Here is a 12,658-nt window from a genome sequence, read left to right as displayed (position 1 = left end):
CTCTTAAATTATAACCCCCCTCCCAGTCACAAAACATTTTTTGAATATTGCCCGGAAGTGAATTACGTCTTGCTTTAAACATAATTATTGCTGTTTTAAATTTGACCAAATCCATGAATTTCAATGCATGTGACTTTAAAAACGCTGTGTTCGTGTGTTCCTTTTTGTCACAACATGAAGTTGTCTTGTCATTTAAAACATGTTTTGAGTGAGCAATTCAGGATAAATTAGCTGGGAAGAAAAAGTAGTGTCAATGAATAGTCAAGTGCATGTACAGATGTTTTTGTCTGTTTTTAAAACTTACATTGTGATATTATTGCTGGCAGACATCCATAAACCTTTTCGTGAACTTGTGCAGTTGAATGCAAGCTCTGCACAATTTATCAAGTGTTGTTAAGTGTTTCTGTAAGTGTTTCTCTGTATCTGACAAGGAAGCAGGGTCTGGTTTGTCAAGTGGTTCGGTCAGGGCTCAGTGTACAAATGATGACTGTGTGTATAGCCAGTTAATGTTCAACTTGACTCGGTCAGATTTTATTTTATGCTGCACCTCCCTCGGTTAATAATTCCCTTGATTTGTTCTTGTAACATTGAACTCAACCCCTGCTGGCTTGTTGCCATCCACATGGTCCAAGCATTGCCCTTTAAAATCGGAACACTTTTTGTTCTTTTGTCACACCGTTGCCTAGGGCTGCACAATTAATTGAATATTTATTGTGATTTTGGCTTCCAACAATTAAATGAACATGATGGACTGCAATGTTTAAATGCGTGCTCCGTTTTGGCTTCACTTTTGTGGAGCTGTCATGCCCGTAGCCTGTATATAAGAAGTGGATGTAGTCACCGTGACGTGACCCATTGATTTGTGGACTACCGTTTTGAAGGCTCGAGTTCGACATTTTGGTCGTCGCTCTCTTGGTTTTTGGCCGCCGCTCTCTTGGTTTTTGGCTGTCAACATCTTGGTTTTTGGGGTTTAACGCTCTTGGTTTGTGGCTGTAGCTATCTTGGTTTTTGGTTGTCACTATCTTGTTTTTTTGCCGTCGCCCTCTTGGTTTTTGGTTGTCACCATCTTGGTTTTAAGCCAACGCCATCTTGTTTTTTTGCAACTATAAGTGAAACGAAAGGGTGAAGCTAAGTACAACGCTGAATAAGACATTTTTAGGCGACCAAAATGTTACAATTAATGTTGATGAACTGAAAATGCAAAGATTGTACATTAGCAGGAATGTAGCCCAACATGGAAGAGAAAGCAGTGCTCGGTTAATTTAAATGTGAAAGTGCAATAAATATATTTTGTCCCTAAAATCGATGAATAATCGTGAACAAAATAATCGTGCAGCCCTACTGTTGCCTGTCAAGGTAGATGTATTGTGTTTACACTTTCAACAAATACCCGTTTTTTTCTGACATGTTTTGATTGCATCACTTCTTAATAAATGTCACATACCCTGACAAACACATTCTGTGTCACACTTGTACAAATACATGGACAACGTGTACATGATCTGGTCGATGACACCGGTGGGAGAGTCTGTACAAAACCTCGATAATCTGTTCACCAGTGGAGATAATGTTGTCATAGTGGGCCGTGCTCTCAGAGGCTTGACCTGCTGATAAGGTATGTTGTTTTTTTGCCAGCCGTAGGAGTGAAGAGCATTAGCTGTGATTAGTAAACACTACTCTGTCTGAGTGAGTGACTGAGCAGGTTGAAGCTGCACAACATGTGTTGTCTCTGTGCTTTGCTTCTAGAGGCCTCTCTGTCCTTTATGTGAACACAAAGATTTGTGCTCTGTGAGGAATATGGTTTAAATGGCGACACATGCAATGCTGAAAATGCAGTTTGACCCCTTGTAAAACCATTGCCTTTGTCCTCTTGCGAAAGAAAATTGGCTTCATCTGCTTGTGCTTATTAACCACCCCATTATTTACAGGCGTGATTGACCTGATAAATGTTAATTATTATTCATTGCAGCTTTAGCACAGATTTATTCCTCAGTGATTTGATTTAAACCTACTTCACCCTGAAATGGAGTGTGCAGTCTGAACTCTCAGCTCGTGTGGGTGTGGGGATGGGCTGTACTTTGTCCTGACTCTGAAAGCACAATAAATGACAACCTGCCAACAAATCTGGTAGAATCAGCAAGGATGGGAGTGTGTCCAAGTCAAGCTGTCTTTTTCTTTATTTGCACAGATGCTAGTTTCCCTCTGCTCATTCTGATTGTGGTTTCTAGGTATTAGATTGTAAGACACTTTTAAGCTTTTCACTACCTTTACTTTCATGGTCCACATGCTGGTCTGGAGCACTCACAGTTCAGGTCATAACAGGGCATCATAGATGTCTAAATGTAAAGATTATAATGTATACGGGAGTTAGTAACAGAGTGATGCTGGGGTGACGTATTCGGACGGGTTACCTTAACAAAAACCCAATGGGATTTTTCCATTGGGTTTTGGATTATTGCAGAAAATAAACTCTGTGGCAAACAAACGTTTATGATACTTACAAGTTTTGTTCTGTAAGATAATCTCCACAAATGAACACCACTTTTATGATTTTTGAAGCGTGAATGCAATCGCCAGAAGTAAAAAGCTAACATTAGGCTATAAACAAACTACACCACAGTTGCATGAACGCGGGTATACACAATGAGGCTGTAAAGGCGGATGAGTCATCGTGATGATGTTTTGTAGTCTCATTTAACCACTTGTTAGAAAACCACCTCTTTAAAGACAGACACATTTTTTTTGTTTTTTTGGATTTTTTTTATTTAGTATTTATTGACGCATGTTATATTGTAGAACAAAATCTCTTAAGCTTGTGTTAACCATAGACCTTATTTCAGGCATCTACGTAAAAACCCATTCAAAAAACTCATTGACTTCGAGACGAGGGAACCGGAAGTGCTAAAAAGCTAACTCATTTCCAGGTTTTAAGAGTCATTCCTGCACCACTCTATAACATAAGTTGTTTTCCTCAAACTTCTCTACTTGAATGTAGCACTGGCCCCCAACGCTATTATCATAGTTATGCATCCCCCGCTGTCCTGTGGCAGTAATTCTCAGTCCTGTCTGCAGTGTCCTTTTAACTACTTCTTTGAGAGAACAGGCTGGTAAATCCCCTCATAAAGCATATAATATAAATGTGTCTCCTCCACACTGTATCAGCACAGGGCCCTGGAGCAGAGAGATTAGCTGTGGAGGAGTGAGGGAGACCTCCTCCTCCTTCAGTCAGCTGCCTTAAGAGGGATGAGCTAGACCTACTGTCCAATGGTAGACAACTTGGCGTCAGGAGGACTCACTGTTATTGTGTTGGTGTGGGCCAGCCCCCTGCTGTGCACTGAATTAATACACCATCAGGTTTCACATTGTACTTGTATCAGAATTCCCCTTCGCTATGTCAGTATTGCATTGCACCTTGTTCTTTCTTACCGTACTGATTCACACCACCTGCAGGTATAATCCGAAGCTGAATGCAACAAGTTACAACTCCTCTCTGGATGAAAGGGATTGTGGGAAACGTAGGAAATCAATGAATTGATTGAAGTCTTTTATTATGTGTAACAGTTTAAAGAGTAACCGAGTGGGGATTTTTTTTCTTGTAATTGTAATCAACTTCAAAAGTGAGGTACAGACATGTCTATGCCAGTAGTTCCCATCCTATTTTCCTTGAAGCCCACAAATCCTCGAACAAAATCCTAAATTTGAATATAGTGATTCAGTGTATTAAATGCCTTCTTTTGTTATTAAATCAACTTTCTATCATGAATAGAACTCGTCAGTTTCGTCAACATAAATAAAGTGATGACGTCTGGACGGATTCGCCAAGCGAATGCAGATACATAATAGGATCGCTCTTTTTTTTTGTAGCGACTTAATTAATTTACTATAATAGCATTAGAGACAAAATAGATATTTTATTATTGTGATTAAATAAATGTAATATATGGTGTTGCTGCTAGACCACCCCGTTAATAGATGGTTAATAGGTGCTAACCTCCCTTTCTGTGCAAATGAATGGTTTTTGAACGCAGTGAAAATGTTGTATTTGAAAGGCTAAACGCCAACATATACAGTATATACAGGCTTCTGTATAAATTATCCAGTAAGTGTGTAGTTATGATTTTAGTTATACATGAGCAAATCTAATTTTAACAACCTCAGAGCAGACAATTCCTGGTGCCCCCTTAAGGGGGGCCTGGACCCCAGGTTGGGAACCACTGGTCTATGCCACTATATATTAACTGCTATAATTTTAAATCAACTTTGATTACCACAATGTCTGTTGTGTTCACATTTTACCCACATGAACCAGTATTACACCAAGACAGTTTTAGTCCTCAGTTCTATTTACAGGTGTAGCCTGTAGTTAGTGGTTCATTCACAGCAACAGGCTCTCTCATTGTGCTCCGTCCACATTCACCACGTCTCAACCCCGTGGAATAGCTGACACATGAGTATTATCTCTCCCCACGCCGGGTAGGCTGGGCCGGGCTACACCGGGTGTAGGAATTGCCCCCACGCTGCAGGCTGAGGGGAGATAACAGACGTAGTAATGAATTCCAGATTGCTGACGGGGCAGCGTGGCTGTGGAGTAGATCACCCCGACAACGCCGGGCCCCAGCTCCCCATAAAATGTATGCCGTCAAACAAGCAGCAAAGTGCCGTGGCAGCAAAACCCAGTCAACCTAGGAGAGGTAGCTACAGGGAAGAGTGATTCAAGTGCCTCTGCCCTTAACAGCAGCTCACCCTTGTTTTTGTTTAGTAAGCTGGTTCCCATAACTGGATCATTATGGTTATGTCCTACCATGTCAGCGACTGTTAAATTCTATTAATCTTGAAGGAGGAGGACTTAAATTGATGTTCAAGGTCAAATGGCTACTATCAATCTGCACACAAACAATAGCCTATGATGTTATGTTGAGGTTATTGTTCTAGCTGGTATACTTGAGGATGTTCTAATAGTTTATATCTTGTACTGTCTGACCTACACATTTGAGTTCTATCTCAGAGGCCACAGACTGTTCTGTAACAGCGCTAGGGCTTGTACATTACTTTTCAACACAGGGAAAGGCTGCCAAGTGCTTGTGAATGGCTTTTGTTCAGGTCTCCAGTGGACTGGCCCGCCAAGCCAGAGCCCTTTTTGTCCGGCAGAAACTGTAGACCCAGTACTCCCTCCTACATGATGTTGGAGTGACTCATAGTTCACTATCATAGACCTTGACAGTGACAAACGCCACAGTTTGTCTGTGCAGATAACGTGGACAGTTTGTGTGTTTATTTCGTGAAGCCTCTGCTTAACATTTTTGGCAGAGTGAGCCAACTGTACCTTTGCATCTGTCTGTGTGATCATTGGCTAATCTGTGAAGGTGAATCAATATAAAGTACCTACACTACATAGAATAAATCTGGTGCATTGTCTGTTGAGAACCTGTAAGAAATGGCTTTGATATTTTTGGAAAGATTTCTTGCCAAGCCCCTTAAAAGACTCCCTATGATTTAAATGCCCTGCGTGTGCTTTTACAAGTTAAATCTGGCAAGACATGAGTGGAGCTCAAGTTTAGTTTTGGCACGTAGTTCCACTCTTTATAGATAAGAAAGATGAAAACAATATCCTGACACTGCACCTTTTTCTAAAGGTTTGCAAACGTAAATTATCGCTGCCATGCCTTAAGATAGAAATTCAAACCACACTGTGAAAGTACAAACACGTGGAGAAATGTTCTCTACACATTTTTAGACTTTGAGTTAAGATTCTTGTATAAACATTTACCTTTAGTTTCATTGTGGTCCATGAATGTGCTGGTCTGGAGCACTCAGTCCAAGTAATAACAGCGCACTATAGATATATAAATGTAGAGATTATCATGTATAGGGGAGTTATTAGAGAGTGCTGCGTATTTTTGTATGCAAACCAGGAAGTTAGCATCGCCCTGGTTCCCTCGACAAAAAGCCAATGGGATTTCTCCATTGGATTTTGGATTATTGCAGAAAATAAGCTCTGTGGCAAACAAATGTTTATGTTACTTACACATTTTGTTTGTCTCGATAATCTTCACAAAGGAACGCCACTTTTATAATCTTTGAAGCATAAATGCAATCGCTAGAAGTAAAAAGCTAACGTTGGGCAATTTGCATGAACACAAGTATACACAACAAGGTTATAAAGGCGGACGAGTCGGCAAAATGACATTTGCTATCAACTGCCTTTATTAAGACACGTAAAAGCTTCAAATTTCACGAATGGGATATTTACTGACGTATATTACATATTGTAGAACAAAACGTTAAAATCTCTTAAGCTTGTGTTAACCGCAGACCTTATTTCAGGCATCTAACTAAAAACCCATTGACTTCGAGACGAGGGAACTGGAAGTGCTAAAATGCTAACTCATTTCTGGATTTTAAGACTCATTCTTGCAGCATTCTATTGGGCCATGATATCATATCTCTCATAAATCGACAGTGGTGCTTTATTGTGTCTCTCCCAGTTAAAGCATAGATGAGTAACTAGAAAGGACTCTTGTTTTTGTGAATGAATTAATTTGCTGTTCTTTAAGGTGCTATTGATAGCATTGATAACATTCAGCCACTAGATGTCACATTCTCCCTCCACCGTTCCATTACATTTACTTCACAACAAGTCGTTGCCAGGTACTTACCGTCAATCGCAGCCATTTATCTGTTTCTTCCACATTAACTGACGACACAGAGATACCACCTGATACCAACGTTGAAATGGGAACCAAACGTCATATATCTTCCACAGAGATAAACAAAACAATAATAATATTTTTTTTCAGGAAAAGCCATACTTTTTTTTGTCACCTTTCTAAAGGCTCTGTAGATGCATTATTATTTAAGTTAACTTAATAAGTTTATTTATTGTGTTAAATTATATATTTATATTGTTTCCTTTAAAGTTTGTATATGATTTTTTTTCCAGTGCTGATACTGCCAGATCAGACCTGAAACAGCTCCCAGTTCTGCCCACCAGAGTGTTAAGGGAGCACCCATCTCTCAATTTCTGGTAAGTTACGCTTACAATTCAGATGTGAAATTGCCCCAGTGGGTCAGTACCACCTGGTTGTACAAAGCTTCCCCAGAAGTATAGTTTTGGGTGGTGCGGTGCCTGCAGACTTGGCAGATGGTTTTGCCTGTGATGGGGTGACTAATTAATGCCTGGGTTGTGTTAATTACGTTTGCCCATAAGCGCTGCGAGAGCACAGGGAGGTGCTGACAGCCACTGGCTATCTGAACGATTGCTGTCTGTCTCTTCTATCCACACTCACTGCTGCTTTTGCTCCTCTGCTCGCCCCACCTCTTCTCTAACCGGTCATTTGAGGCTGCTGCAGCCTCTGAAGCGGCTACGTTCAGTTTAATATCCAAATTAAAATCATAGTCTTATGGTGCACGGGTGAGCAGATGAAACGTCTCTCTCTCTCTCACTGTCTCTTTCTATCTGTTAAGCCGCAGTGAGTTTTGCAGCCTCGCTATGCTATTAAAAGGGATGATTACAGTGGGAAGTAAATGGGATGCATTTACGGGAGAGGTAGATGAGAGCCATCAGCAGGCCAGTAGGCTAGACTGCATTTTCTGCATGAGCACACTGAGTGTGTGTCAAAAGAAAGAGCCCTCTCACAATCCCTCTGTGGCTGGAATGTGCAACACTTGATGGATTATTCATTAAATGTTTTATCTATCCACTTGCAGTGAGGACAAAGTGATTGAACATTACAAGAAACTGAAGGGACTGACCAGAGGACAAGCCATTGTGCAGTAAGTTAAAAATATTTTTTTATTATTAACCTGTGTGCCCCAAAGTTATGCACGGCTGCTTCTGATGCCCCAGTTCTCCAGCACCTCCACCACGCCCTCCTGTTTAAACTCATGTGTCTACACTGTTGTGGCTGTTGTTGTGGGAGGTGGCTGTCACCATGCCAGAATGTGTTATTAATTAGAGGAGGTGCTCCTAGACTAGGCAGCCGGCCAGCATTGGGAGGATGTCAGTCCTCCTCCACTGTGCTTTTTTCCCCGAGACTGTAACTCTGTGCAACCCAGGGTCATTTACGCTCGGATGATTTGTGCCCTTGAACTGATCAATGGACTCTCCCTCCCTCTGTCACGGCCCTGAAACAAATCAATCAGCTTGCCACTACAAATGACTGTGGCTTCTCAACGACTGTAGCTTAAATCCCACTCTGTCTGTTATACAACAGCCACCGGTTGACAGTGATGAAGTGTACACGGCAGAATTCCCGTTAACCTGTTCGTCTTTCTCTGAAGGTATCTGGCCCTGGTGGAGTCCCTGCCGACATACGGAGTCCATTATTACCCAGTGAAGGTAACAGCGGTGCCCCGAGTCATAAAGTAGCTTAACCTTTGAACAAGCTTCTGTCAGCATGCCGTCTTCATTTCTTTCTGCATCTAATCTAACACATCAATCTCACCTTTATTCACTTAAACGTTTTGCTTGATGTTTGAATCATGAGGCCTTTTCCTTTTTTTAAAAAACAAATATGTGCTGCAGCTGAAGCTAAGTTCACACAACACGACTTTCAAAGCCGTCAGATCACAGTACTGTTCACACTACCCAACTTGCTGTCTTGTAATTGGGAGTCTTTAAGGCGTTGTGGTTTTCACACTACATGACTGGGCGACAGGGAGTCACACACTACAAGATCTTTACCGGGAGGAATCCCAGATGAGTTCTCCATACTAGGTTTTGTCACGAAAACACACGCGAGAAATACACGGTAAATGATGTGATACCATACGCGAGACACATTGCTGATGTTGATGTTGGCACATGTGTTTACAAAGAAGGCTGTTTCCGTCAGTTTCCACACTCTTTTTTTTACTATTTATTCCTCTAGGTGCAACAACAACTTTGCTCCGTGTGCCAAATGCAACACATACAGTAAGTTCCGGTTGTTACAGGCGACCCCAGGTTTCTGCTCAACCGGTGTCTCGCGCCCTCATTGGCTGTAGCTCGTGGCCAAAGTCTCCGACAGGTCCAGATATTTATCATGCTAGATATCTGGAAAGTGTCTCTGCGAGGCATCGGCTTGCGTCGGTGAGCAGTTCACAGGTGACGCTCGAGCGTCGATGTACGAGCGGCGAGCCAACGCCGATTTGCCTCCGATATGTGGGGAAAATCAGGGCTAAAGTTGTGTAGTGTGAACTAGGCATTGGGCAGCATCACATGTATGTTACTGTATGAACACACTGTACTCTGCCTGCTTGGGTGGGACAAAAGAAACTGGCTTAGTTCTGAATTGCATTTTAAATAATTCATAAATAATTAAGTCAGAATCCAGTAAACCACTGTACCACGTTTACGTTAGCGTTTTAAGTGATTCCTCCCAACTTTTCTTACTTTACTAGCATCCTCTAACTTTCCCATCCAAACCTCATTAAATCAAGGTGTCTGGGGAGATCAAACAGTGGCATTAAAACGACTCAGTCAGGCTTGCAGAGATTTAAATGCCTTCAATGCATTTGATCTCTTCTTGTGTTGCTATTGCTGTGAGGCCTAATGGGGTAATTGCTTTGGTAACAGGCCCTTTTTTTACTTTCAAACTCCCACCAATAAAGCAACCTCTAATGAGTGGTGGTGTGGTGTGTGTGTGTGTGCTTTTTTTATGCAGGACAAGCAAGGAATACCGTGGTGGCTGGGAGTCAGCTACAAAGGCATCGGCCAGTACGACTTGCAGGATAAACTGAAGCCGAGAAAGGTAGGTTGACCTCTTTTTACAGCTGCTCTATTTGCCTTAACGGTCTTAGATTTCATTAAAAAAGCTATTTTTTTTGTTTGTTGTTTATTTTGGAGTAGAGGTTTTTCTTATCCATGTCAAGAACCTAGAAGAATATAAGATTTCATATGTTGAACAAATGTTAAAACCATCTGGGACTAACTTAGGTTTTATAAATAGACTCAACCTGGTTTTCTTACAGTGACCTTTAATACTCAAATAAGTAAAACACATTATTTTTAAAGTTATTCGCTTTTAACCTCTTGTGGAAGTATGTGCAGTTGAGCACTATTGTGTGAAAATATAGCCCACTTAAATTGCCAGTTGAAAACACAGCTTTCAGCACCATGCCTCTTGTTAGCTGGTTAATGATCCATCCACACTGTAAATAGGTGTAATTAAGACCCTGGTTCCCATGTCAGTCAGGAGAATGAGGAAGACAGATGGGGAAAATATTTGGGAGTATCAGTATGTGCCGTGTGCAGTCAAGGCTGTAGGTATAAGAGCAGATACAGTACACTAGTAGCTACAGATGGTGGAATTTCTCGATTCTGAGGTGCATCGCGATGCAGAGGTGAACGATTGCGCATCGTTGCAGTGACGGAACATAATCGTGAGTTTGGTTTCATTTCAGCTCAGTGTGAGTCTTTACTGCATTTTGCTTTCATTTACTGTTGCGCTTGTTTCTCTCCTCTTTCTCTCTGTGTCACCGAGGGCAGAGGTTACACACACTTTGTGTGCACAGAGCTCAGAGATTGCATTGCTGTCGCTACCAATATCAGCTGCTCTGATTCAACAATGTTGGGCTGAAAAAAAACATGTATATCTTTAAATGTGTTGTTTTGTCAGTTCAAAACCCAAAGATATTCACTTTAATATGATATAACACAGAGAAAAGCAAGTAATCTCCATATTTGAGAGGCTGAAAACAACATTTTCTGACATTTTTGCATGAGAAATTACTTAAAAGATTAATCGATTATCAATATAGTGGCGATTATTTTTCTGTCGATCGACTAATCGATTAGTCAACTAATGGTTGCAGCTCTAGACACAACTTTCTTAACTTTATGATGGATATTAAGCTACTCCTCTTGTCTGTAGAGGGCCCATCATGTGCCGGTTATGGTGCAGCTGTGAATAAAGTACTTTCAGTACAAAAATGTCCAGCTACTGTACTACAGTTTTTGAGTTTGTACTTTTATTTACCCTCCCATTTGTTTGTGTTATGTCATAGTGTCCCAACCAGGCCTCTTTCATTAGAATGGTCATAGCTGTTGTTATATGGCAGGAACCTGTTGACATAGCAGGGTGTGCTGCTGTTACACCGAGGTATTAATGGGTACAGCCACAGTACGTCTCTCCCTGACCCTCCTAGTGGAAGGTGTAATTATGGTTCTCCGTGGGAAGCAGCAGGCCTCTGGGACTGGGGGCTGGCGGGTGGGTGGGCGATTGGTGTTGGGGGGACAGCAATGAGGGTGATGAGGTGCAGAGAGGGTTCAAAACTAGCTTCTGCCTTCTCCAACTCCTCCACACAAAGAGGGAACAGTCACATGAGAACCTCACTAGAGTTTCTTGTTATGTGAAAACATGTTGCCTTTTTACTGTGTTGCTACTTTCCTTTTGCCTTGAAGGGAGTCCTCTATCTCTGGTGAATATTGATAGTGCTTCCTGCCTCAGTTCACAGCCCCTGTATTCAACCCGGCCCATCCCTCCTTGCCCTCTGCCCAGCCCCTCTCAGCATGCTGCATTCATTATGGTAATCTATGTGTGTGTCTTGGAGGGAACACAATTGATCAAACAATAGAAAACAGTTATCTGTGTAGGGGCTGGGGGGGCTGAATTTAGAGGTGAAACTGGTGGGAGGTCAGCAGTTATGTAGTTTTTAAAAATATATTTTGATTTTTAAGTTTTGTAAAAAATCATTGCAAGCAGCTGCAATAGCTTAACCTCACATTATCTTCTCTGCATGCACGCCAGTTTCATCACTCTTTACTGAATAGCCTGGAACTCAAAAGCCCACTCTCCCTGCTGCGTTAAAAAGAAGTGGCACATTTAGTAACTTGAATACGCTGTCATTCCCATTACGTGTAGATGCAGCGCAGCTTAGCCATAGGCTAAGTATTCTAAAGATCTGGAGGGGACAGAGAATGAATAGAAGATACCAAAATGAGAAACAACATGTTGTGTAGGAAGAGGATCAGTTCATTAAACCATTTAATATGACGAACACAACAGTGCTTAGAATAGAAACGTGTGTCTCCAGGACATATGATGGGACTGAAGCAGATGGCAAGTCAAGACTTAATTCTTCCTGAATTAAATCAGGAGGGTTTTCTGTCCCTCTTCCTCTTCTCTGCGTCACCCTCCCAGTGGGTAATGGGACACTCTGTAAGACCACATGCTGGTCCGCACATGTGATGAGCCAGCAGAACCAAAATAAATCTTCAGTTTATTATGGGAGACAGTGTAAGCCTCTGGGTAATGATGACATGATTTGAGAGACCTGAAAGAACTGTTAAAGCAGCAGTGGGTAGAAATGGAGCAAATGTGATTAACAAAAAGTTATTTTTATAAAACAGTCACTATATCCTGACAGTAGTGCATGAGTCAGGTAATGTGACAAAAATCATGTGCCTCTGTGTCCTCCGGACAGACCGGAGGAAAACAACCAATCAGATCCGAGCTTGAGTCTGCCGTCTATGAGCCGGCTGATAATCATTCGCGAACTCCGATGAAACGGTCAAACTGGGCAGCGCTGATCAAATATGAATCAATATTTTGTGACTCTAATGTCTATTTCTCTCCTCAAATGTTTTCAGAAACATCTTGCAGTGTACTGTTTAGCTGTAACATGAGAAAGTATGTGACCGGGCAGCCATGTTGAGAATAGTTGAGGAAATACCAAG

The 12,658-nt window shown here is 41.6% G+C and overlaps 1 protein-coding gene across 4 annotated transcripts in view; it reads left to right on the top strand.

Moving 5' to 3' along the window:
* Positions 1-12,658, top strand: part of frmd4ba (FERM domain containing 4Ba) — a 62,965-nt gene that overhangs the window by 34,076 nt on the left and 16,231 nt on the right. For all 4 annotated transcript variants that reach the window (XM_037770810.1, XM_037770825.1, XM_037770802.1 and 1 more), the window contains exons 8-11: positions 6,941-7,024; positions 7,708-7,773; positions 8,281-8,338; positions 9,645-9,731. In XM_037770810.1, the coding sequence (XP_037626738.1) occupies positions 6,941-7,024; positions 7,708-7,773; positions 8,281-8,338; positions 9,645-9,731 (295 nt within the window). The remainder of the gene's footprint in view (positions 1-6,940; positions 7,025-7,707; positions 7,774-8,280; positions 8,339-9,644; positions 9,732-12,658) is intronic.

This window comes from Sebastes umbrosus, chromosome 1 (assembly GCF_015220745.1).
Source record: "Sebastes umbrosus isolate fSebUmb1 chromosome 1, fSebUmb1.pri, whole genome shotgun sequence".
Lineage (NCBI taxonomy): Eukaryota > Metazoa > Chordata > Actinopteri > Perciformes > Sebastidae > Sebastes > Sebastes umbrosus.
Note: the sequence above shows the minus strand (reverse complement) of the source record. Positions and strands in the feature narration are given on the sequence as shown.